Genomic DNA, 27432 nt, shown 5'->3' with positions numbered 1-27432 from the left:
TGACAGCTATTCCCAGCTGACATGGAAAAGAATATTCCTATTCCAACTAAAGCAGAAAGGGCAACTCCATGGGAGGAAAAGGCAGATCATGGGTGGAAACAGCAGCCTAACTTTCCTGGCTGTAAAGTAGCTTGAAACAGGAGGAAAGGAAGCCAGGAGGGAGGGACTGGACATGGTGCTGGCTCTGGAGCGTCTCCACAGTAAGGTCTCAGAGCAAAGTGAGCTCCTTGACAGGGTGTTTAGTAATTCAATGTACAGCTGCAGTATTTAAGGGAGTCCTTTGCCTAAGACTGAGATGGCATCACATTCTACATCACAGACTCGGGTGATACCAGTGTAGATTATAAAGTCAACCCTTGGGGGTGTTACACAGTGGTGGGGTCACAAAAGTCAAGATGGTGCATTTAAACTTGGTTTAATAGATGTGATAGTAAAGTGTCAACTTGACTGCCCAATATTCTCTGGTTAAATAGTGACCAGTTACAATGTAGCCATTCATTTGCTGAGGTTTGACACAGTGTAACCATTCCTTTGATGGGCTCTGCTACAAGCACTCAACTGGTTGAAAGGAAGTTTCCTGGCGGTGTGGCTTGCATTGAACATAAAGGAAATCAGACAGCAAGAGCTCTCTTGCTTTCTGCCTAATCAAGATCCTGCAACTGGTCCATCACCTTTTTGATTCTTGGACCAGCAGCCTGTCTTGCCTGCTGGCCTTGGATCTGGAAGTCTCTGAGATACCTGACTCAGGAGAAACATCTCACCTTTAGGTCTGACCAAAGTAAGTTTATCCCTGGATTTGCTTCTCAGGAGGACCCAGACTAAGACAGACAATGGATATGTAGTCAGGGATCTAGACTAAAGCTGTGACAGGCCTGTCCCTGTCCTCATCCTAGCAACACTGGCTCCTTCAGGACACTGAGATACACAGGAGAAGGCACTGGCCCCTCCAAAGACCCTGAATGACAACTATCCTCCCACCCACCAAACAAGGCCCTCTTCTGGCACTTTGACATCTAAAAATCTGTCCTTGTGCACTGAAGCTTCCCTTCCCAGACCCAGTCCCCTGTCCTTGCTCTCTGCAAATAGCTCCTCTGATAAGCATAGGTCTGTGCTGTGTGGTGGGCGCCCCCACAGAGGGCTAAGCTCCTCTGCTGCATCTTCATGGTGCCACAATGCTGAGCCTGAAGCCTTACACAGAGAATGTCCATGAATGCTTAAGGGTCACTGCTATCTGTCCGTTGGAGCATGTATATTTAAGAGAATTCTAAATTCTACCAAACCTGGGAAGGCTTAAGGCACTTGTTGGCCACTTGGCAGCTATCTGGGGCTAAGAGCCTCTATGCTGTTTGCATCATATTGTTCAGGAAGGAGACACGCACAGTGCAGCTGAATGGGGAGGAACCACTAAGACCTCCCACAGGCTGGCCCTCCCACCCACAGAGCTGCCTGGGGGGCCTGGGCCCTTCTCCTCCTCTTCCTCCTTACCTGCCATCTCGATCCCAGTCGTACACCTCCACCTTGATGGTCCTGAAAGACAAAGAGCCAGTGGTGGGATAAACCTGACCCACTCCCTGTGCGATCTGAGGGCAGAGCCCTCCGCACACTCCTGGACCAGAAGGGATGAGGGGCTGCCCTGCAGGCTCCAGATCCTGGGTAGGGAGATGGACCAGCAGAGAAGGGAGCTATTGCAGGACCTTTTTGCTAAAATCTTAGGGGGGCCAGGGCAATCTCAGAGCTATGCAGGGACTTGTTGGAATTTCAAGAACAATGTAGAAAACCAGCCCTAGATTTCAATTTGCTCTATCATCTCCCTGGCCATGCAAGGTTGGGGTCATCTTTGTGGATTTATGTAGTGGATTATTACAGAGAGGGTATGAGCGCCCCGATTTCAGGCCCAGGCAGTGAGTCCTTCTGCAGAGAGGGAACAGGACTGCTTCAAGGGCCGGGGGTCAACCAGCGTTCAGGGATGGGCTCCAGGGACTCTGGGCACAGGGAGGATGGCTTGCCCAGCGTTTCCATCCCCATACGACTGGCTCCTGAGTGAGGGTGTAATTACCTTCACATTTTAGCCTGGCTGCTTTAATTAGTTTGTTTTGACTCCTGTGCTTGGGGCTGGGCTTTGGGAGCTCATTTTATTTTTAGCCACGTTCCCATGGCAACAGGCTGGCGGACAGGAGGTGGGAGGAGGGAGGTGGAGGGTTTCGGGTTAACCCTTAGTGCAGGCTGCTGGATTCTCCAGGGACAGCTGGGGACAGGAGCCTGCCAGGGTCCTGTTTCAGGGTCTGAGGGGGCGGGACACCTGAGGAGCTGTTCTAATCAGGGCATATGAGGAGGCTGCCCGATCTCTTAACATCCCATGGTTTCACCCTTAGCTGTGGCCTGTGAAGAGTCAGCCTTGGGGTTCTGCAGCCCCCAGAAGGAGGCGCTGTCTCCCTTCAGACAAGCTTATTTGGGGTATGGGGGCATCTCTATATGGGTTGGAAGGAATGGATGCCCTGTAGCTTGTGCATAGATTGGGGTTTAGCACCCCAAATCTCATGTAAAATGAGGCTGGTCCTAGAAGCCCATCCTTTAAAGGAATCCTGTGAAGAACAAGGAAACTGTCTCTGAGGTGAATTTCTGTGAGAAGATGAAGTCTAGGTAAGTTGGCCGCCCACTGTGGACCTAGGGAGGGTCCCCAGCCTCTCTGAGTTGTAACCACCATCTCTACAGGACAGTAAGAGCAACCTCGCTGCAGAGGCAAGCAGGTAAAACCCACATGGGAGGCTCGAAAGAAAAGCACCCCCTGTTCCTCACCTGGTGGTGCCAGCATTTGGCTGCTAACCAAAAGGTGGATGGTTTGAAACCATCCAGTGACTCCACCTGAGAAAGACCCAGTGATCTCCTTCCATGAAGACTCCCATCAAGACTGACTCGGCAGTGCCCAGCAGCAGCAGCTCTCCGTCTTCCCTGGCCTCTCTCAGAGATGACCTTGCTTGACTTACGTCAGTGCCTGAGCCTGGACACCTGGGCTCTGCGGCTCGCAATTCCTGGAGTGACAAGGCTGGGAGTGCCCTTACTGACGCCTGGGCCTGACCTTTAGGTGGACTCACAGAGACGAACCTAACGCACAGCCAGAGTCCCATGATGTGGCCCTGACCATGGAGTCTCCCAGGCCCGGCCCAGATGTCCTGCTTTCACAGCTCTCAGGCAGCGCCCAGACATCTGTATCTTCAAAGACTCCCCAAGTGGCTCTGCTGTGCACATTCTGGAGCGTGATCTCTAACTGTTCATTTTCAGATAGTCCCAAGAGTGCCCAGTCACACGGCTGGTGAAAATCTGAGCCAGGACGAGTCCCCATCTCAGAGTCCAGGGCTCCACCTATTGGGCTGAGATGCTGAAGTCCCCCTGATCCTATATCACTGCTTCCCACTCTGTCCCCAGACAAGGGCGTCTCCTCCAACTACCCACATCGGCTCCACCAAGTGACAGGATCAGTGTTTGTCCCAAATTCAAAAGGCTGAAGCCTGGACAGGGTATCCTGGTCACAGTCACAGCCTTTGATACCCAGGAAATCACCAGGGAGAAAACTGCACAGCTGAAGGGTGTGACTGACATGCTCTGGACTGATGTCAGGCAGGAGTTGTGCAAAGCTCCCGGGCTGCTCCTGGGACACACCCAGAGTCCCTCACCATGGCTCTGACCAAACTGGGTCAAATACTGGGATTACCTGGGGCGGGGGGGCGGGGTGCTTTAGAAAGGGTGATGGATGCCCAGAATTCACTAAGACTCAGCTGGTTTGGGGCCAGCGTGGGCTCAGAGAGTGTTACCCCAGGAGTTAAGAAGAACAGCCAAAGATGAGATCTGCTTCATTGTGGATTCAGATGAGAGTCCAGAAATGGCTGCAGCCTGGAAGTCAGACTAATTCAGAGGCTTGAACCTTGAGCCTCCCAAACCATTTAGAATAGTGCCTCATTGGGGTTCAGTTCTGTCAGCTGACCACAGCTCTCCTAACAACTTCTGGAAACGGGCTGCATAGAGACTCCTTCCACAAATCTGCACATGGAAGCCTGGAGTCAGTGTCTTTCTCAAAGGCACAAGGCTGGTCAGGGGCATGGCTGGGCCTTGGTGTTGGGAGCCAGTGTTCAGTGGGTGTCAGGGTGACAGAACCACTGGACACTCACTGGAAGCCAGCAGAGCCCATAGACAGTGGTAAAGACACCAGCTGGGCTTCACAGCCACAAAGCAGCTCTACCTACAGTCTCCCTGCAGCCCTGAGCTCTCAGGTCTTTCCGCTAATGAGCCTCTCTCCAGCGAGGTGGTACACTTCCCTGCTGTTTACAAGTCCCTGAGGGCTGCTGGCCCCAAGGAGTTTGCCCTAAGTTGAGCTAATTCCATGCTGCTTAGAGATACTTCAGGAAGGCAGAGGAGCACCAAGGCTGACCCGGGGCAAGAGCTGAGACTGGCACGGCTCATCTGTCAGGGGCTAACAATGTAGCTTCCCGCTTAGGCTATGTAACCTCCGGTTGTCCCAAGGTGGCTTCACCTCCTCTGTGTGAGCCTCAAGTTCTGTGCTGGGCAGACCCAGATTATAAGAGGACCTTTGTGGAGAACATGAAGTGCTTTGGACTTCCTCTGACCCCTACAAGGCACTCAGCATGTGTCAGAATTTAAAGGATAACAGACAATGTGATATAGTGGTTAAAGAATTCTGCTGATATCTATTCAATCTATATTTGTTTGTTGTGTATTGTGGGTTTGGAACCAACTCATAGCGGACCCTCTGGCAGGTTTTCAGAGGCAGTTAATTGCATGAGATGAGAGTGCACATCCTTCTCCCACAGACCAGTGGGTGGCCTCAAGCTGCGTGCCTTCAGGCTTGCAGCGCAGGTTCTTGCCACTAGGCCACCAGTGCTCCCTATTCAATCTGTATGAGAAGCAAAGAATACGAGAAACTGATATGAAGAAGAATGATGTGGCATCAGGGTCCGAGGAAGATACATCAACAACCTGTGTAATGCAGATGATACAACCTTGCTTGCTGAAGGTAAAGAGGACTTGAAATACTTGCTGTAGAAGATCTAAGGCCATAGTCATTAATATGGACTATACCTCAATGTCAAGAAGACAAAAATCCTCACCTCTGGCCAATAGGCAAAATCATGATAGATGTAGAAAAGACTGAAATTGTCAATGATTTAATCTTACTTGAATTCACAATCAGCACCCTGGGAACCAATATTCAAGAAATCAAAATACTTGTTGCAGTAGGGAAATCTGCAGTCATGGACCTCTTCACAATGCAAAGGAGCAATGGTGTCAGTTTAAAGACTAAGGTGTGTCTGATTCAAGTTATGCTCTTTCCAATTATTTGCTATGTATTTGAAAGTTGGACAGTGAATAAGGATGACAGAAGAAGAATCTATGCCTTTGAGTTGTGCTGGAGACACGGTACTGAATATCCCATGGACTGCCAAAAGAACATACACGCCTATCTTGGAGAAAGTGCAACCAGAATGCTCTTTAAAGGCAAGGATGGTGACATTTGATCTTCTAAACTTTGGGCATGTTGCCAAGAGTGGTCAGTCCTGGGAAAAAGACATCACCCGGGGAAAGGCTGCAAATCAGAGAAAGAGAGGATGGCCATGCCTGTAACGATGGGCTCAGGTATTTCAGCGATGATGAGGATGGCACAGGATAGGACAGGGTCCAGATCTGCTGTTCACAGGGTCACTGTGAATTATAGTTGACTCAACACGACCTAACAACAACAACCACCAAAAGGTTGGCAGTATGAACCCACCCAATGCTCCACGGAAGAAAGGCAAGGCATTCTAGTTCCTAAGGACCCTCTGTGAGCTGTTCTACCACAGAGCTGCTGTCAATCAAAATTGGCCCAGTGGCAGTGGGTTTGCTGGGTTCAGGGCACAGTCAGAAGTATGAAATTGTGGTAATGTTAGGGTCCCCAACTCCTCGAGGATCAGAACCCCACACCCTCATCACCCTCCCTATTAAAATTTATTCACTCATCACATACAATAATGTGCTAGGTGGACACCAGCCCCTTCTTTGGGTATTCAATTTAAGAGGGAGGTACCCTCAAGCCACAGAAAGTTCAAAGAAAAGGCAGGGGGATTTGGGGGAGAGCTGAGGAAGTGCTTCTTGTGATCACCCCACTTTATTCCATCTGAGTGCTGAGCCGGCTCTGACCCCATGCCATTCCCTCAGACTTCAGCACTGCTCAGCTGGGTCACTCAGGTGTGGTCTGTGTGAACTAGAGACACAGGAAAGGCAGGGGGACCCCCACCCAGAGGCTCAGTCCAGAGGGGGCTTCTAGTCTGGGACTCCTGGCCACAGGCTATTTATATAATCTCTACCCTCTGTTTCTCCACCAGTAAAATGGACACATCACTAGAACCCACCTCCTAGGGTAAAATGTAAATAAGACAATGTGTTTACAAGGATTAAGATCCAACTTGGCCTTGTTTTAAATACTCAGCCATGTCAGCAGTATTCACTGGTTTGTATTCCCATTATTCCAGGCTCTGTGGCGCAATGGATAGTGCTGGACCTCCAAAGACACTGTCCTGTTCTCCACTTTGATCACTTTTTCATAGATGGTCGTTGATACTTCTGGTTGACTTTTTCCTTTTAGACCCCATCCTGTCTTCCCCTCAGGTCCCTCCTACATCTCTGACTACACTGCTTGCTCTTGCTCCTGATGTGCGGGCGTCCTCCGAACCAGGGCTCATTCCCAGGGCCTCAGGTGCCCTCTGCCCACTCCCCATGCTGGGGACCCCCACACCTCCATCCCTTCCCCTCACCAGGATACCAACTCTCCATGTGGCTAAACCTACTTTCCCCTCTCCTCCACTCTTTCAATAATAGCAGCCCCTCATTTTCAACCACTTTGACTAATTTTTAGTCTTGGTATCTTTGACTTGATTCTGGCCCACTGCAAGACTACAGGAAGGGGAGAACTGCTTCACACGGTGAATCTTTATAAACACAACCCTTGGCAGGGTTGGTGGGTTTGAACCACTGACCTTTTGGTTAACAGTCAAGCAATTAACCACTGCACCACAGGGAGGCAACTCCAAAGGGCAGATTATCAAGAGTCTCAAGCTGTTCACAAGGCCTGTGTCTGAATGCCATGTGCTGTATCTGACCCACGGACGTGTGGAGCGGAGCTGAGCAAGATGTGCTCAGATAGTAACAGCATGAAAACACACGGGGTTCTCTAGGCTATAATCTTTAAAGAAGCAATTCATCAGGTTTTTTTCTCCAGTGGAGCTGCTGGGTGGACTTAAACTGCCAACCTCTCGGTTAGCAGCCAAGTACTTACCCACTGGACCACCAAAGCTAACTGAATAACTTCAAAAGGATAATGTCTTTAAATTCAGTTGCACATACGCTATGAAAGAAAAGTGCATAAAAACAAATCTTTGGGCAAGCTCTGGTGGCCTAGCAGCAAAAAGCTGCACTGTAATCCCAGAGGTGCGCAGTTCAAATCAACCAGATGCTCTACTGGAGAAGGAGGAACAATCTCCTCCTGTACCAGTCAGATCTAATTTGATGGTACACAGACACACACACACACACACACACACAAATAAAAAAGAAAAAAGATGTTTTAAAAAACCAAACAAATCTTTGCCAGGGAAGAAAATCCCATTTCTCATTTTTTTGGTAAATGGTACTACCTCTTCCTGCCCCCAAACTCCAGACAAATCATGGTCATCTCTCTGCCCCTTTCATTCCCTGCTCCAGAGATCTCTGTGGAGTGTCCATTCATGTTGTCTCACTCTCCTCTCTGAATTATTAGGGTGTAAAGTCAGAGGATCATCAATGCTTTCAGGATTAGGCCTATTAGGAGTGAGCTTCCCCATTCCCAGTCTCAAAGCAGATCTGCCCCTAAGCCCGGATGAGGCACCATTCAAGAGCCCCCTGCAGGTACACCTACTCCCATCACACAACATCACACCGCTCCTTGGCTGTGGCATGTTGGAATTATGGGCAGGCTCCAGAACCAAGGCTGCCGAGGTTCAAATCCCAGTTCTACTATTTGTTCAGAGTAAAACACTGGACATTTGGAGAGGTGTGTGTTGGGGGGGAGAATAATGCAACAATAAATGAATTTGGTTTTTTGTTTTTTTTTTTTAAAAAAGTGAACTGGAGGGTGGGGAGGAAAAAGTGCAATAATGAATAAATGAAAATCCATCTTTCCTATAAACATTCGTTAAAGTAAAATTAAAAAAAACACCAGATAGTTATTTCATCTCTCTGGGCCTCACTTTCCCTATTATAAAACGTGGCTAGTATGTGTAAGGTCACTGGGTGGTGCAAACTATTTGTTTTTGACTATTAACCTAAGGTTGGTGGTTTGAACTTGTCTGGCAGCACCACGCAAGAAAGGCCTGGCAATCTATCTACTTCCATAAAGATGACCGCTGAGAAAACCCTGTGGGGAAGTTCTACTATGCAATACTTACAGGGTCACCCTAAATCCATACTGACTCGACAGTAAGGGGTTTGTGTTCTCCCTCCCATGCCCGCCCACCAGGACCTCCTTCATTTCATCCCATCCTTTCTACCTACTCCTGAGTCAACTCTGACCCACAGAGGCTTCACGTGTGTGCCGGAGGAGAGCCACGCTCCGATGATTGTTAGGGAAGCAGATCCCTTCACCTGTCGCCCAAGCCATCTCTGGGTGGACTCACAGATTCAAGCTCTCGTTTAACAGGAAGGGAAACAAAGCCTTTGCACCCTGCAGGGGCTCCACTGCCTTCATGTTCAAACCAGACACCATCATGGCAGTTTCAACTCATGGTGCCCCCATATGTCTGAGTAAAACTGACACATGTCTCGCTCTCTTATTGCTGTGGTGTCAGGATGGACTCAAAGCTGACCCTCTAGAGGGTTTTCAGAGGCTGTAAACTGCATGTTAGGAGACTGCCCGCTCTTCTCCCAGAGAGCTGCTGCTGGTGGATTTGAATTGTCAGAGCAGCCGAGTCTGGGTCAGCAGGGCAACTCTCTGTGGAATACACCAGTCCTAAAATGTCCCTGAGCACAGACACCACATCACTGGTTTCTAATCCTGTCTGTGACAAAAACCCACCATCAACATGGGCAAACTTCAACTTGTATGATAATCTCATACAATCTGCCTTACCTGTAAAGTGGGTATTAAACTATCTGCCTACCCCATCGGGTTGCTTTGGAGCTCACACAGCCTACAAAGCCAGCACTTAGCCCTCAAACGACTACTGTATCTACCCCTCCTTGTGCCAGGTCCCGTACTAGACACTGGAAGTCAGCAGCGAGCAAACCGCACTCTCTCCCCCTTCACTCAGCCTCACAGTGGGGGAAGCAGACACCGATCACACACACACAAGGCAATGTATGATTACAACTCGTGGTATGTGCCAGAGCTCCTGAGTAGGGTTCTCAACGGTGGATTTTTCATTCTGTGGCCAGGCCTTCCTTTTGAGTACTAAGTGGTGGTGCTGCGTTGTATTGAGCTGGAAGTGACTCTGAGCTGAGCCTCCAGCAGGTTTTCAGAGGCAGCAAATCACACAGGAGAAGAATGCCCATCTCTCTCCCACGGAGCAGCTGGTGGATTCGAACTACCTTGCTTTGTGTTGACAGCACAGCTCCCTCTCCACTAACTAGGCCACCAGACTACTAGCTGGTTATAAACCAAAAACCCAAGCAAGCCCTCCAGTCAGTTCTGACTCAGGGAAACTCCTCCATCAGGTTTCTGAGACTATGAAGAAAACTCCAAACTCATAAAACCATCCCAGCGCTGTCAAGTTGACTCTGACTTATGGCAACCGATCGCAGGGTTTCTGAGGCTGTAAACCCTCTCAGGAGGAGATGATCCATCGTTGTCCCACGGGGCAGCTGGTGGGTCCAAACCATGGACCTTTCAATCAGCATACGTAATGTACCATCAGGGCTCAGGCTCAGGTCATAAAGCCCCCAACTATGGGGAGGATTAAATTGGTTAATATAGAGAAAGCACTTAGGGAAATGACGTACAAGCCTGTGCTGTTATTATCCCCTTATCACCTCTCCCCCCACCAGTCTGGAGATAACCTAAGACTTAGACGAATAGTCTAAAGTTCCCCTTATTATTCACTAAAATGTAAGCTCCATAAAAGCACAGATTTTTGCCTTTTTTGATGCCTGGTCTGTCCCCAGTGCCTAGAACCATGCCTGGCACATAATATGTGGTGTTGTTCGTTTGTTTTTCCTTTTAAAGGACCAACGAATAAATTTCCTTTTGGGGGTGTGGGGAGAGTTCCCATTGCTTTTCCTATCTTTTGAAAGGGATATGAAGCTCAAGCATCTGGTGCCTGGTTGGCTTTGAAGAATTGGCGATGGGATCACACTGCTCTGTGGTGCTGAGGGAGGTGCCACAGGAGAGGAAGGCTGGCCTCCTTTTCCTGCACTGTGGTCTCCCTACCCCAGGAGCGCTCTCATGCTGGTACCTCCTGAGTGGCTGCTGGGTATGTGAGTTATGCTAGGACTCAATAGGGCAGCGTGACACACCAGTTCCCTTTATTAATATAACTGTCTGTCATGCCACAGTCAATCTGTTCCCAGCCACAGAGAAGGAGATGGGCGGAGCTGCCCTTCCATCCAGGAGGGAGGCAGGGCTGGGGCACAGCCTGGGAGAGGGCAGCCTGCCTGGCCTTGCCCTCTTTGCTACTCACTGGCCTCCTTCGATGACAAGATGAGGTAACCACACCTTTCAGCACTGATGGTCCTTCCTCAGCCCTAACAGGCCTCCTTAGGGGTGGGGGCATATAGGGTCTGGGAACCTCCAATTTCTTTTACCCCATGCTCTTTCTTTTAACTGCCATGCTCTCTCATCTCCCTGAAATCTCCTCTCTTTGCCTCCCCATCCCATTCAATCTCCCACCACTCCTACCCCAAGGAAGTCTGCCTGCCCCACCTTCTAAATCTCCTCTGAGACTGGAGCCAACCAGACCATCCTCCCATCCCCCCACCTCCAGAAGCCCCAGGACCCAGCCTGACGTGTAACAGGCCTTTGACTATGATGCCTGTGGTGGTCTCAGTCTCCTTCTGCATGATTTTGAGCTCTCTCAAATGCACGTGTGCATATATGCGCTACTAGAAGTCAGACTCTTAAATTCCCAGAGCAGAGTGTGCATCTTTGGCTGGGCACCCTTCAACATTGCCCAGGAGAAGGTACTAAGCATATAGTAGGTGCTCAACAACCACCAGTGAAACAGAGTGTGGCTTTTCAGTCTCACACAAGAGGCAGAGGAAGGAGTCATCTCATCTCTAAAATCAGCACCCAAGTGGGGCAGGCCTTAAGACCTTCAGCAAGAAGGACTGAGGAGGTGATTGTAACAATGGGCTCAAATGTATCAGGATGATGAGGAAGGCACAGGATAGGCCAGGGACCAAGTCCACTGTTCATAGGATCGTTATGAATCAGTCAACTCAAGGACACCTAAGTACTACAACAAGAGTTTCCTGGGAGGATGGCAAATGTGCATGGGAAGGAAGCCATTCATTCACTCCACCACCTCCACATATTTCCTGTCTAGGTCCCCAGCCAGTGACCACTGTGGACAGGGCTCTGGGGAGGTCGTGCCAATTGCACCAGCCAATGTGCCTCAAGCTGTCTGCTCTGAGGCCCTAGTGTCCCCACTGGTATGGCTGGCAGAGGTATCCTCTTCACTAAGGCATTAATTTCCCCTTTCTGGGCAGCACAGCCAGGGCGCCCCCTGGAGCTTGCTCACCTGAGCCGCAGTCACCGCCGGGACACCAGTGAGAGTTTTCACAACAAAATCTAGACCAATACCATCTTCCTGCTCCCATCTGACGTGCTCCCCCACTCTCTCCCAGCACTTACCACAAGTTGTAATTATAGATTTCCTTGTGTGATTATTTGATTAATGTCTGCTTCCCCCACAGTGAAGCTGGGTGAAGGGGGAGAGCATGCGGTTTGCTCACTGCTGACTTCCCAGTGTCTAGCAGGGGACCTGGCACGTAGGAGGAACACAACAGATGGCCGGGGGGCTAAGTGCTGACTTTGCAGGTCGTGCTTTGTGAGCTTCAAAGCAGCCCTATGGGTAGGCAGATATTCTAATACCCATTTTACAGACAAGAAAACTGGGATGCAGACAGATCAATGTTTGCCCAATGGAGCTTTTTCCAGTGTCAGTCTTAGAAACCAGACACTTGAGATCTATGCTCAATAGTATTTAAAAACTGGGGTCGTCCAGAGGGAGTTATATGACCAACCCAAAGGCTCAGAGTTCAAATACACCAGCTGCTAATGCATGAGAAGGACGAGCAGCCATTTACAGCCTCCGAAAATCCACTGAAGGGTCAGTTGTGAGTTGGTTCTAATGGAAGAGATAATGATAATGATTATAGCTAATATGCAATAATAATGGGGCATGTTAGATCAAGAGCTCTGGGAGCACAGTAGTTAGAGTACCCCGTTACTAACCAAAAGTTCTGTGGTTTGGTCCCACTTACCATTTCCTAGGGGGAAAAATACAGCATCTGGCTTCCATATTGACAGCCTTTGAAATGAGGTTGTTCTAGTCTGTCCTATAGGGTCACTATATATGGTCAAGAGTTGGGACTTACACTCATGTTTATTGCTGCAATGTTTACAATAACAAAAAGATGGAAACAAGTCAAGCGTCCATCAACAAACAAATGGATAGAGAAGCTGTGGTATATTCACACAATGGAATATTACACAGCACTGAAAAGCAAGAAACTCATGAAATATACAAAATGAGTGACCATGGAGGACATTATGTAGAGTGAAATATCTCAGTCACAAAAGGACAAATACTGCATAATGCCACTGTTATAAAACAGGACTGATATGGGGTTTGGGGGGAAACTAAGAAAAGAAGGGATAAACAATGTACACTGCATTGAAACAGATGAGGAATAGAACTGCTTAAAAAGAATATATGATTAGGTATTATGTGTATGACAACAGTCCAGAATAAGAGCTGCAAAGTAAAGTAAACTGGAGGGAGGGGGTTGTACAACAATAAAAGAATTTTTTTTTTCAAAGAGAAAAGCAAACTGGGGGTTAGGGGTGGGCAGGGAGGAAAATGTGCAACAATGATAGAATGGAAATCCAAGTTCTGTATAAAATTTCATTAAATGCTCTATTTAAGAAAAAAAAGTTGGGACTTGTGGGGATGTGGCTGCCTCTGCCTGCAGCGAGAGCACTACACTCCCTACCCCACCCCCCCAACACACACACCCTTCCACCAGTAACAATAAAAAGGCCAGCTCTGAGTTTCAGGCAAGGGCATCTAGGGACCCTCATCTGTGCGTCATCAGAGTACCAGTTATATCCCTTACCCAGGCTTAGAAGTTCCCAGCAAATGGGGATGCCAGATAAGGAGACGTAGGGTGTTAGAGGGAGATGCTGTGGGAGATGAGGAGGCAGAAGGTATCTGGTGGTGAAAAGCAGGGACAGCTCTCACTATGTCCCATCCCTATGTGGGGCTGCCCACTCGACACATCCAGGGATGCCTTTCGCATGGATGGGACTGCTTCCAAGGTGGGAAGCAACAGGCAAAGGGATGATTTCTCAACTCACCGATCATAGTCCCCATTGCAGAGGGCTCTCACAGGGATGGAAAAAGTCTGCCAGACCGGGTTCAGGGTGTTCTTCATGACCTCGGTCTTGTGGCAAATGGTGAACCTGGTGAAGAAGAAGGAGAGGAGCTGTCAATTTAGAGAAGCCAAATCCAGGCGGCCAGAGGGCTAGTCTTTCTAGACAAGGCAATGAAAGCTATGCTTTTGTCAAGGAATGAGCTGCCTGTTGCTGACAGCATCCGGCATAAACTATATGGTCATCTTCTGGTGAGGCTGCAGAGACTATTCCTGTACCAGGTGGGGATTGGGACCTGTAGGTCAAGCCCTGTGGTGAGTGTCAGGAGATTTAGGTTCTAACCTCAGCTCTGGGCCAACATGCTGTGTGACCACGAGCAAGCCCTTCCCTCTCTGGACCTCCATGTCTTCACCTGCAAGCTGTAATTTGGCCACTTTCAGAGTGTCTTCATCTGTGACCGTGGAAGGACCTGGCAATGGACTGCAGGTGTGTCTCTGACACCCTAAAATCATAGGTGAATTCAAGGCTATGGGTAATGTATCCTTTACCTCTTTCTCAGAACATTCTCTCGTCAGAGTTCATCTTCATGGCTCACCCACTCATTCCCTATACTTAGACGTCACCTCAGTGACACCTCCTTTGATTTGTTTGTGGTTGTTGTTGTTGGCTCTGACTCACAGCAACCCTGTGTACAACAGAATGTACCCCCACCTGACCCCGTGCCATCTTCACAATCTCTCCTGTATTAACCCCACTGTTGCAGTCACTGTGCCAGTTCAGCTCACTGAGGAGCTAATTTCTCCTTTGCAAATCCTTAACTTCATCAAGCATGATGTCCATTGTTTCCAGGGACTGGCCTTCAATGACAACATAGTCAAAAGCAATGACAACATAGTCAAAAGGTGTGAGACTAAGTCTCACCGTCCTTGCCTCCAAAGAGCATTCTCCCTGTACTTCCTCCAAGACATATTTGTTCATGCTCTTTGCAATCCATATTCTCAATATTCTTCATCAACACAATTCAAAGGCATTGATTCTTCAACCTCTCTTATTCACTGTCCAACTTTCATATACTTAGGGAACAACTGAAAATCAGGCACGCCTTAGTCTTTAGAATGGCATCCTTGCTCTTTTCACTTGAAAGAGAACCTTGCCAGAGATTTGCCCAGTGTGATACATCTTTTGAAATATTGATTGCTTCTTTCATGAGTGTTGATTGGGATGCAAGCAAAATTAAATCCTTGACAATTTCAGTCGTTATTTCTATTTTTCATGATGTTGCCTACTGATAAGTTTTGAGGACATCTATGATCTCCTGGTCTCCTGACTCTAACATCCCTAGACCATTTCCATACCACTCTTTCCATTTCACTTACCACCATTTGGCATTCTGACATAGTCTACTTGTTCCTTCGGGAGCCCTTATGGTGGAGTGAATACTGCATGGGGCTGCTATCAATGGAGGGCTGCTGTGAGTCCTGACCGACAGCACAGGGATTGGGTTTGGTTTGGCATTTTGTTCCTTGTTTATTGTTTATGATTTGTTACTAAGAGGCAAGGAGCTCTGTTGGCCTAGTGGTGAGAAGCTGCGCTGCAACCCCAAAAGCACACAGTTCAAATTCACCAGCTGCTCCACAGGAGAAGGATGGGCAGTCTCTTCCTGTTCCGTTAACTGCCTCTGACAACCTGCTGGAGGATCAACTATGGGTTGGTTCTGACTTGAGGGTACACAACAACTCCGTGGTAAAGAGCTGCAATCCCAAAGGCATGCAGCTCAACTCCACCACCAGCTCCATGGGAGAAAGATGGACAATCTCCTCTTGTGCAATTAATCGCTGAAAACCTGCTGGAGGGCCAACGATGGGTCAGCTTTGGCTTGATGGGACATAACAGTAACAACAAAGAGCAGGATTTTCTGTTTTGTTTTGTTCCATCACTGGTATGTTCTGGGGCCTAGAGTGGTGCCTGGCACTTAGTAGGTGTTCAATAATATTTTTTTTAAAAAATAAACCAATGGGCAAATGTGTTTCATAGGGGATTTTCCACGGCTTTTGTGGGCTTTTCAAAGGGATGCTGAGACCCTCAGTTAAGGCTTTTCTCTAAGACCCTTTCAGCTCCTCCAACTTGAATTTGTGAACTTGCTTTGAAAGCTAAAAGTGTAGAATTGCTTCTGTCAGCTGGGTCCCATCTCTGCTGGTGCCATGCCCAGCTGGTCCACCTTAGAAACATGGCCTGTCACATGGAGGGCAGCCAGATGCCAGGCTCGGCTGGGGATGGACAGGGGTGATATCTCCCTGAGAATCCCCCAAACCTGCCCCTGCTTCATGCCTGTCTTGGAAAGGTCATGCAGTAATGTGCCTGGGCTCTGCCTCTGCCCACAGCCTGTGCCATTTCTTCTCTGGAAATTTTCAAGTCAAAATGTCATTCCTGTCATCATGGCTCAGCATTTTTCTCTTCTCTGCTCCTTTCACACACCCACTAGGGTATGGAGATGAACACGCGCGCGCGCACACACACACACACACACACACACACACACACACCCTTGAGTTGGTCATGACAGATTTAGGATGGGGCAAAGCAGAGATCTCTGCTGCCTGTGGAAAGGGCGGGCAGGGCAGGGGAGAGCAGGCTGGCAGAGAGGGAGTGAGGAGCAGGGCTGAGTTGTGAAGGGAGGATCACACTGTGTAGAAAATGTAACTGGGCTCCAAGGTCCTCCCACCTGGGACAGTCACACAGACCTTCCAAAGGTCTCCCCAGTCGCCCCAGCTCCTCAGGACCTCTGCCTTCTCTCTTTCCCCTCCTGTGGAGTCAGACTGCTCACTCAGGTCTTCTGTCCTATTAGCTGGTTTCCTTCCTATTTATTCCTGCTTCAGTCAGCTTTCAGCTCCACGCCCTTCAGCCCCAAGGCCACATGGCAGGCCTCTCCCTCCCCTTGACTCCTGGCTGCACTTTCCTGTGGGAAACCAGCCCTCAGTGTCCCCATATAGTCTCTGCCCATTATTTAACCACTCAGCCCCTGCCCCCTACTCGTGTGGGTGTGGGTGGGTGTTACCTAGTGGACTCAGACTGATATGGGATTCGGTCCCAGCACCACAACAAACTAGCTGTGCTTAGCTAGCTCGGGTTAGTGAATTTCACTCTCTGAGCATTCCCCTCATTTGAAGAATGGAGACAAAAATAATAACTTGTGCTGTCAGACTCCATTCTAATGACAAGTATTAACTCATTTCATCCCAGAAGCAACCCTATGGTAAAGGTACCAAGATTACCCACCCTGTACCTACAAGGAAACTGAAGCCCTATTTCTAGTACTTTAACAACCACATGCAGCCAGTGGGAGAGAGAGCTCTTCGATCACTCCAGAGAGTTCTTGTGGGTGAGAGGTCTGTCTAAAGATTTGTTGTTGTTGTTCTGTGTGGTCAAGTAGATTCTGCCTCACAGGAGCTCCATGGGACACAGAGAAACTGCCCCGTCAGATCTCCTCGGCTGTAAACTTTACAGGAGCACATTACCAGGCCTGTCCCTTACAAGAGCTGCTGGGTGGGTTCAAACCGCTAACCTTCTTGATAGCAGCTGAACACTCTGCCATGGCTGAAATTACATAGCTAATATACCTGGCAGCACCTGGCCAGGGCCCGTGGGTTTTTTCCATCACTATTTTCAAATTATCAGGCAAATTATTAAGATGAAATAAAGCAGATAAAGATAAGATTAAGACAAAGCAGAGACAGCACCAGGTACCTGGCTAGTGTGACAGTTCATTCTGAGGGAATCTCCCCAAAATGTCCACTCTCCTCTCCTCTCCTCACACCCCCAGTGACCACTCTGCCCAGCCCCTGACCTGGGCACCTGCTGGTCTGACTCCACAGTGCCCACTGAGGGACACTCATTGGCTAGCTCCCAGTGGGTTTCTTCAGCTGTCTTTGGTTACATCTGGTTGAACCCATTGTCATCCTATCAGTGTCAACTAGCAATTCTGCCAGCCAGCACAGAATTGCCCCACAGGGCTGTAGGGAGCTCCAGCAGCCTAGTGGTAAGGACTTGCAATGCCAACCCAGATGCAGGTAGTTCGAATTCACCAGCTCTCTAAAGAGGAAAGCTGAGTAATCTCCCCCTGTGCTATTTCAGCCTCTGAGAACCCATGAGAGGGCCAGCTATGAATTGGTTCTGACTCCACAGCACATAATTCAACATAGGGCTTTACATGAGGAGACGCGTGCATCTTTCACCTACTGGATGGCAGAGGAGTTGAACTGACAACCTTTGGGTAGCAGCTTAATGCTTATCCCACAGTGACCATCAATAACCACCATATGAGACCAGTTGTCATTTTCAGCAAGTTCCTTGGGGTCTACAACTGGAGAGGGGCTGCAACTTTTCAGTCCACCATCCTAGTCCAGATCTCCAACTCTGGAGGCCAGTGGAGGTCTCCCGCTGTCCTACTCCTGCCCTCTCCTCCTCACACCCCCTCCACCCCTGTATTTCCACAGCACAGCACTCCCTGCTCGACACCTCCCACCTGTTCACCGTCAGGCACGTCAGTCACGAGTCTCTCTCTACCCCACCCCCTCTCATCCATCCTACACACTGAGCTGCTAGAACAATCATTTGCAAACACAGTTTGAAACGTATCCCTTCTTGCTCTGAAATGGCCTTCCCTCTTCCAGGTCAGCTCGGCTGTCACCCCTGAAACAAGCCTGGCCAGTTCCAGCCCTGGGGATGCTTCCGTGGGCACCCAGAACAAGATGAGAGGTAGGGGGGAGCTTTCCTTTCTCCTTCAAGTCAAGTCAACAAGAATTATTTAAAGAAATTCCACTGAGAGGCCTTTGGTGAGACAAAGAAATCCTTTTGTTATGCAAATAAGCGTACCTAATTTCCCTGTTTTGTGAGTTCAGGTGGAAAAAGAAAAATCAGCTTTCTCTTGATGTGCTGCTCCCCCTGCACCCCTAAGATACACAACAGCATGCTCACACCCAGAATTTCGGAATCCACAAGGACCTGGCAAAGGCCATGCTGCCCTCCGTTCCGGGCACACCTATTTTGCACACACTTCCCCTCCAGCCTGATGTGTTCATCCCTGCTTCTCCCACCCTGTGGAGTCATTGTCTTCCTCTCCTGCAAGACCTGCTTCCCAGTCCCCCTTCTCCAGCAGCGGCTCCCTAATTAACCTCCCTGGCCCCATCACTTCCTTGCTCTGCAGCAACCCAGGGCATACGCATACGCTCACAGCCTCCAGAACCACATTGCTTAAAGAGACCATGGGGGCAATAGAGTCTGCAGGTTCACTTTCCAGATGAGAAAACAGACTGTGTGAGGAAGGGGCGGGAGTGCGGGAGTTGGTCAGGTCACGCATGGCAGGTGGGTGGAGAGGGCCTGGGTCTCCTGACTCAAAACCCAGAATCTGTCCTGCTGTGTATATCACTGACCTATATTTGCTACCGTTCAGGGCATGTTTTCACCACGTTGTGGGTGGTTTCTAGATTAGAAGGAGATAGGAGGACACAGGGCTTCAAAGGCATCATGAATTTTGAATGAAGCCTACAGCTCTATTAGGGCCAACAGGGGTAGCAGCAGGGGCTTTGGTTTGCCGTGTAGAGCATACGGAGTGGGGGCGGTGTGGGGTGTTCACAGGAAAGCCGGCTCAGAGACCCTGGGAGGAAGGGGGAAATGAGGAAACTATCAGAGGGGACTGGGGAAACCTGGGCCCTTTATTGCCAGCCTGGTTTTGACTCTTATTCTGCATACCTGACATTCATCACTTTTGAGACTCTCCTGGGCATCAGAAAGGCATTACAGGCACAGCGACTGTCCCACTCACCCACCCCCATCATCCATGTGGTTGGAAAACTATCTAGGAGCCCCTGCTTCTATCCACCCTGAGGCCTTGCCCTCCCTAGAAGCAGAGACAACAAGTGGGTACCAAAAAGGAAAGGTTCCCTCATCACAGGTGGGGGAGAAAGCACACTTTGTAGTGTGGCCAGAGAACTCACGTTCCATCCTCGTTGCTTCTGTAAAACACCAAGAAAGGGTCTGATTTCCCAAAGAAATCTTTCTTGTCCAGCTTGTTGGCACAGAACTGCATTGTGGCCACATCCTGGAGAAGTAAATGGACAGGAGGTATGGGAAGGGTGGAATAGACTCAGATCCCTGTTGAAAAAGCCCCAGACCCTGGAAACATGAAGATTTAAAAGGGCACCCTTTTTATCCTTCCCCAGCACCTACAAAGTACTTCACACCAGCTCACGGGCCCCTTCAGGAGAAAAGCCAGGGGATGATGCAGTGGTTTCTGGAGGGAACTGCCCCACTGTGAAGCCTGGCTGTACTTTCCAGCTGTGTGACTTTGGACAAGGTAGCTAATCTCTTGGAGGCTCCATTTCCTCTTTTGTAACATGGGGCTGATGTCTCATTGGGCCGTTAAGAGAATTAAATGAGACCAAAACCGGAAAATGACTAGCAGAATACTGGCTCATAGCAAACCCCTCAAGACATGCTAACACACATTCTTCCGTAACAATTTCACTCAGTGGCTCATCAGAACCGAACCATAGCAGACCCTCCAGTGGGTTTTCTGAGGCAGTCAAATGCATGGGAGGAGACTGCCTATCTTTCCCCCACAGAGCAGCTGGGGGATTTGAACCACATGCCTTTGGGTTGGCAGTGTGACTTACTACCACTAGACTACCAGAGTTCCCTAATGGATTAAAAAAATTACTCATTTAAGGGGTGGGGGAGCAGAGAGGTGAGGATGGGCGGGGGGTTGGGGAGGTGGTTAATCACAGAGTTGCACAATTTGATGGGTCAGTGAGAGGTAGGTAATGGAAAGGGGAAAGATCTGGTGTGAAAAACAATGTGTATGGACTTTGTAATTAAGCCAGTATAAAAGAAAAATTTTATTTTCAATTAAAAAAAAGAAATTACTAACTGAAGGCCCCCAAGCTTGGGTCCATTAACTCCAAAACCTTTGTTACGTGCACATCACTCATTCCCCCAGACTTTGTGTGGTTCCTAGGGAACATTCTAGTTTAAGCACCCCTTTCACGTCCACTAACTCATGAGAGGTGTCACAATGTAGATGAGGATCATGGCCCATTTTACAGCTGAGAAGCCTCAGACTCAGAATGGAGAGTGACTCCCCCAAGTTCACCAAGCAGGGCTCATGTCAGAGTCTGGGGCCTCTCACACCCCAGACCTGGTGGTGGTTCACTGCTCCCGTCTCCCCAGGCCTTAGTGAGGACCACCAGACCCTTCCTCTCACGTGATCACAACCCCTCAGCTCAATGAGGCCCACAAGGTACTGGACAGAGCCATCCAACATCCCCCTCTCTACTCAACTCCTTGTCGTGGCTTCCACCGGAAGGCTCTACATGTGGATTATTATGGCTTAAATAGTGTCCTCCCAAGATAGGTGTTGGAATCCTAACGCCTAGAACTGCAGATGTCATCCTGGTTGGAAATAGGGTTTTCTTTGTTATGTTAATTAGATCCTAACTGAATAGGGTGGGTGCTAAATCTAATCACTTCAAAGTTATAAAAAGAGCAGATTAGACACAGCAACACAAACCCACAGGAGAAGACAGATGCAGAGTGAGGATCTCTGAGTAAGCAGGAAGTGCCCGGGGCTACTGCCAAGGAAAGGATGTGGTAGAGACCTGATACCTATGTTTAGCCCCAGAACCATGAGAAAAAATCTGTCCTTTAAAGCCATTCGCTTCAAAGGGAGTATCCCTCTTACACTAGGAAAATAAGCCACCCACCCACCCACAGCCAGCAAAAAAACAAAACAAAAATGATTCAGCCTCACAGCGACCCCATCAGGTTTCTAAGGCAATAAGTAAGTCCTTATGGGAGGGAACCACCCATCTTTCTCCCTAAGACTGCTTAGGGGTTCAAACTACTGACCTTTTTGTCAACTGTGTGACGTGTAACACACTACACCACCAGAACGTCTTACTGGAAAATTATTCAGCTTCATAAAGGCCAGAGCTGGGAGCTCTTGAGGACCAGTGTCTGTCAGAAGTCACCTCTTCCCGTCAGGTTCTCACACACCTTTTTTGTCTCCTCAGTGGACAGTCTCAGTCTCTTGAGGTTAGTAACCCAAAGCCCAAAGAGGACCAAAAAGAGTGGCAGAGATGGACAGACACAGCCAAAAAAGTTGGGGGTCTGACTGGCCTCCCATGGTTAAGTGGTTAGAAATATAGTCACTAGAGCCAGGCTGCCTGCTCACTAGCCAAGACAACTTACTCTCTATGCCTTGGTTTCTTCATCTGTAAAATGGGACAATTAGGGGAGCTCTGGTGGCCTAGTGGCAAGAAGCTGCAACTACAATCCCAGAGGTACACGGTTCAAATCCACCAGATGCTCTGCCGGGGAAGGAGGGGCAATCTCCTCCTCTACCAGTCGGATCTGATTTGATGGTACACGCACACGCACACAAAAATAATAAAATAAAAAAATTTAAAAAAAAATGGGACAATCGCAGAGTTTACCTCATAGGTTTGCTGTGAGGATAAAATGTTCTATTACAGTGCTGAGAACAGTGCGTGGCACACTGCCAGCCATTATTATTTTGATGCCTTTCTCCCACCCTCACCTCATATGCTTTCCTTCGGGGGCCCTGACAGCAGCACAGCCCCCCTCTCCATTCACTCACCTATTCACCCACCAAACACTAGGTGTCATCTGTGGGGAGCAGACACGGAGCTCGACACTCTACATCCTTAACGATATTTGGCCCTGAAAATACTCCTTTGTGGCTTTTTTTTTTTTTGCAAATGAGGATGGTAAGTTAGAGAAGTCAGGGAAGAGAAGCTGAAGTCAGAGAAGTTGGGGAATCTGTCCAGGATGACCAGCTGGTAATGAGAGTGGAAATGCAAACTTGTATAAACTGATTTGAAAGCTGTGTTTCTTTCTGCACAGCACCCTGCCTCCCTGAGAGAGACTGAATTACATTTCTTAAGGCTGGTTTCTTTGTTTTCTTTAGAATCTGGTGATTTCTTTCCACTGTGGGCACCTCTCAGAAGGGAGGGCTGGTTTCTAGTTAACCTGGAATGGCAATATCTACTTAACAAGAGGCTGTGAGGGCTGGAGTGCCGAGGGCAGAGTGACCAGCATACTGAGGCTCCAGGGTGATGAATGCTTTTTATTATCTCTCTCTTCACGGTTGATCTTTGAGGGAAAAGAGGGCTGCTGGAGTGAGGATTTACAAGGTCTCAGGAGCCCATGAATCGTAGAGCCTTCAAAGCAATCGAAGACGTTAATTGAAAGTGGTTAGCTTACTGTATGCCTCCTGGGTGCCAGGCACCACGTTGAACCTTCTATCGGTTAGGTCCCATTGAGACAACTTTGACTCATAGCGACCGTTATGAATAACAGATCTGAACCTTGCCCCATGATCCATCCTCATGATCTTCAAGGCCACTGTTGCTGCCATGATCCTCTCCCAGTACAAGGTCTTTTTCCAAAGACTGGCCCCTCCTGACACTATGCCCGTGCACATGAGATGAAGTTCACCACCCGTGCCCCTGAAGAGTACTCTGGCTGCAGTTCATCGAAGAAAGGCTTGTTTGCTCTGTTGGAAGTCCGTGGGATAGTCAAGGCTCTCCACCAACACCACCACTCAAAGGCTCAACTCTCCTTCAATCTTCCTTATCCAGTGTCCAACATTCAGAGTCATCTCTGTGCATATAAACTATGCCACTGGCTCCTCAAAATCACCCAATGAAGCATATTCTTTAATCTCCCCAGTTTACAGATGAGGAAATTGAGACTTTGAGAGGTAGAGTTGCCCAAAGTAACACAAAGAGTAACCCAGACAGACAGACTCCAAGCTTTTGGTCTTACTTCACCAATAAGATGTCTACCATTTAAAAAGTCCATCCAATGACCTGGGATGGGCAGGTACAATCTTCTTTTCTGGAGAAGCTCTAAGTTCATCTCAAACTGGCTGGCGGGAGTATTTCCTGGGGAGCCCCATATCTTGGCCTTAAGAAGGGTGGATACTTCCTAGCTACGTAATCTATAAGACTTAACTGCAAAGTGACATACACCTTTTCCAGTTTAAACCATGCAACATTCCCTTTTTCTGTCCCAACAACAGCCTCTTTGTGTAGGTAGAAGTTTCCCATGAGACAATGAGGTGTTTGGGGAGTTCCATTCTTCTCAATGGTATCTTTCAGCCAAGACCATATGACAACCATCCTTTGCATCCATGCCTCTTCTAAATCAAGCCTGAATTTCTGTCAGTTTCCTGCTGATGTGCTGTTCCAGCTGTTTTTAATAATCCTTAGCAAGATTTTGCTTGCATGTGAGGTATTAAAGTACATAAGGGTTGTATCCTTTCTCCATATCTACTCAATGTGTATTCTGAGCAAATCATTCAAGAAACAGGACTGTATGAGGAAGAATACAGCATAAAGAATGAAGGCTCATCAATCACCAGTTATGCAGATGATATAACCTTGCTTGCTGAAAATGAAGAAGACCCAAAGCACTTACTGCAGAAGATCAAAGACTACAGCTTTCAATGGGTTATATCTCAACAACAAGGGAATGAAAATCCTCACCACTGGGCCAACAGGTACATCATGACAGATGGAGAAAGGATTGAAGTTGTCAATAATTTCATTTACTTGTACTCATCAAGAACACCTATGAGAGCAGCAGTCAAGAAATCAAAAGATATGCTGCACTGGGGAAATCTGCTGTTACAGACTTCGCCAGAATTCTAAAGAGCAAGGATATCAGTTTAAAGACTAAGGTGTGCCTGACCCAAGCTATAGTCTTTTCAAGTGCTTCCTATGCAAGTTGGACAATGAATAAAGAAGATTCAATATCTCTGAATTGTGATGCTAGTAAAGAGCATGTAATATTCCACTGGGAGCCAACAGAACTGACAAATCTGTCTTGAAGGAGGTGCAATCGGAGCGCTCCTTTGAGGTAAGGATGGTGAAACTTCGTCTCACTTATTTGGGGCATATTCTCAGGAGGAATCAATTCTTGGAGAAAGAGAACATGCTGGGAAAGGCAGAGACTCAGAGAAAGAAAGGAAGCCCCTAAACAAGGTGGACTGACCGGGTGGTGACATCAACGGGCTTGAGTGTGACAGAGATTATGAGGATGGTGCAGCATTGGGTAAAGTTCAGATCTGTTGTTCACAAGGTGGCTATGAGTTGTAGTTGACTCAATCGTACCCAATCACAATTAACACTGCAAAGTAAAAACATGAGGTCATTTGTTCCAAGAATGAAAAAGCTATTTAAGAAGGCTCCAGCAGAACACAGAACCATGATGGCACAGGCGACACAGCCACATGGCCATGGCTCCATCCCCTGCAGTGACCTCATGAAACCACTGAGCAGACCAGACTTTGCTCAGGAGGGACACTGAGGACAGCCCCAGTAAGGCAAGTTCTGGGTTCTAATCCCAGCTCTCTGAGTCTAGGATTCCTCAATTGTAAAGTGAAGGGCTGTACTGAGTAATGACCACAGTCCTAAGCTGGGCAATCCAGGACCTGGTACTGATACCACATGGAGCCTAATGGTGGCGGCCAAGCCACGATAAAACAGCGAGTCTTTGTAGGGAGGACTGACACTCAAGTCCCTCCATCTTCTCTAGGACATGACCTTGCTGTTATCACTGAGACCCCTCACTTACCTGTAGGTCACCTCTGAGATACTGTCACCTAAATGAGCACAGGAGAGCCACCTACAATATGTCACACTGCTTCAGAACTGACTCATAGCTGACCCTCCAGTGGGTTTTCAGAGGCGGTTAATTGTATGGGAGGGGATTGCCCATCCTTCTCCCGTACAGTGGCTGGAGGCCTCGAACCATAAGCCTTAGGAATTACAGTGCATCTTCTTGCCACAAGGCCACCAGAGCTCCTCATTACAATAAAGTAGATATGTGTGTGTGTTTGTGTGTGTGTGTGTGTGTGTGTGTGGTGATGCTGTTGTTGTGTACCACAAAGTCAGAACTGGCCCATAGCTGACCCTCCAGAGGGTTTTTAGAGGCAGTTAATCACACACCCACAAGCTCTGATGGCTTATGGTTAAGAAGCTGTGCTGCAATCCTGAAGGCACTCGGCTTAAGGCCACCGCCCGCCTTGTAGCATAAGGATGGGCAATCTCCTCTTGTGCGATTAACTCTGAAAAGACGCCAGAGGGTCAGCTATGGGTCAGTTCCAACTCTACTGTATACACAACAACAAAAATTGCATACATACAGGAGCCCTTGCTGTGGCCTCGCAAGCCGGAGTGGCGTCTGGTCATCACCTTGGGCCCGTGAGGTGCACGCCGCCCCTGGCTAGGCGGGGAGTATGGTGCTGAGCGGCCCCAGGCCCTCCGCGCCACCACGAGTGAATGGAGCGTGCCGCGGGGCCGCCGACAGCCAGCCGGTGGGGCCTGGGGGCTGCTGCCCGCCGGGCAGGGTGGATCAGAATAATGTTCGCCATCAACCCCCTGGAGAACTTGAAGCTGTACATCAGCAGCCGGCCGCCCCTGGTGGTCTTTATGATCAGTGTCAGCGCCATGGCCATTGCTTTCCTGACCCTGGGCTACTTCTTCAAGATCAAGGAGATCAAGTCCCTGGGGAAGACAGAGGACTGGAACACGTTTCTGCTGCGCTTCAATGACCTGGACTTGTGTGTATCAGAGAATGAGACACTGAAACACCTCACAAACGGCACAACTACTCCAGAAAGCACAGCAACCAGCGGGCAGGTGAGGGTGTCCACCCAGGCCCCCCAGGCCCTGGAGGACTCGGGCTCGGTCAACATCTCTGTTGTAATCACCCTGACCCTGGACCCACTCAAACCCTTCGGAGGGTACTCCCGCAACATCACGTACCTGTACTCCACCATCCTCGGCCACCAGGTTGGCCTCTCAAGTAGGGAGGCCCATCACCTTCATGCTGCCCACAGCCTGGAGTGCTGACAACTGTGCCCTGCATGGCCACTGTGAGCAGGTGGTGTTCACGGCCTGCATGGCCATCACTGCTGCCCTTGGGGTCTTCCCTGTAACTGTGCTGCCACCACTGTGTCCCCGACACGTACAGCAACGTGACACTCTGGTACAAGATCTTCACAACCGCCAGAGATGCCAACACAAAATATGCTCAAGACTATAATCCTTTTTGGTGTTATAAGGGCGCCATTGGCAAAGTACACCACTCTTTAAACTCCAAGCTCATGGTTATCGTTCCAGACGACGACCGCTCACTAATCAACCTGCACCTCATGCACACCAGCTACTTCCTCTTCGTGATGGTCATAACCATGTTTTGCTACGCTGTTATCAAAGGCAGACCCAGCAAATTACGTCAGAGCAATCCCGAGTCCTGTCCTGAGAAGGTGACTCTGGCTGAAGCCTAGTCTGCTGCCTCCTGTCTTCCTGAGAGAGACTGTGAGAACCTTAGTCATTGCCTGCTGAACCCAGCCTGGGCCAGGACACTCTGTGAATACGTTGTCTTGCAATGTTGTGTTATTCCAGCCAAAGACATTTCAAGTGCCTGTAACTGATTGGTACATATTTATAAAAGTTGAGGTGAAACTGGAAAAAAAATACATACATATATACATACACACACACACACACACACACACACACACACACACACACACACACACACATATATGAGTTGTCTATGACTCGATGGCACTTAACAAAAATAACAACAACAAAGAGAGAGCTACGTTGGCCTAGTGGACAGAAAGTTATGCTATCAAGCCCAAGGCGGGTAATTTTAATATGCAGCCCTCAGGCCTGGTTTAAATTGTTTTTTGTCAAACATTCTTCTAGGTGGTATAGCACTGGCCTGTG

The 27432-nt window shown here is 48.7% G+C and overlaps 1 protein-coding gene and 1 pseudogene across 1 annotated transcript in view; one reads left to right on the top strand and one right to left on the bottom strand.

Annotated features, from left to right (window-relative positions):
• Positions 1-27432, bottom strand: part of CPNE5 (copine V) — a 155462-nt gene that overhangs the window by 27614 nt on the left and 100416 nt on the right. The window contains exons 9-11 of the mRNA XM_006882032.1: positions 19606-19709; positions 13598-13702; positions 1486-1527 (exon numbers count right to left, since the gene is read on the bottom strand). Of these exons, the coding sequence (XP_006882094.1) occupies positions 1486-1527; positions 13598-13702; positions 19606-19709 (251 nt within the window). The remainder of the gene's footprint in view (positions 1-1485; positions 1528-13597; positions 13703-19605; positions 19710-27432) is intronic.
• LOC102871689 lies at positions 26056-26984 on the top strand (annotated as a pseudogene).

The sequence above is a fragment of the Elephantulus edwardii genome, unplaced genomic scaffold, assembly GCF_000299155.1.
Source record: "Elephantulus edwardii isolate Elephantulus edwardi_28Jun2011 unplaced genomic scaffold, EleEdw1.0 scaffold00017, whole genome shotgun sequence".
NCBI classification, from domain to species: Eukaryota; Metazoa; Chordata; class Mammalia; order Macroscelidea; family Macroscelididae; genus Elephantulus; species Elephantulus edwardii.
The sequence above is the reverse complement of the archived record's forward strand: the minus strand, read 5'-3'. Positions and strand labels throughout refer to the sequence as shown.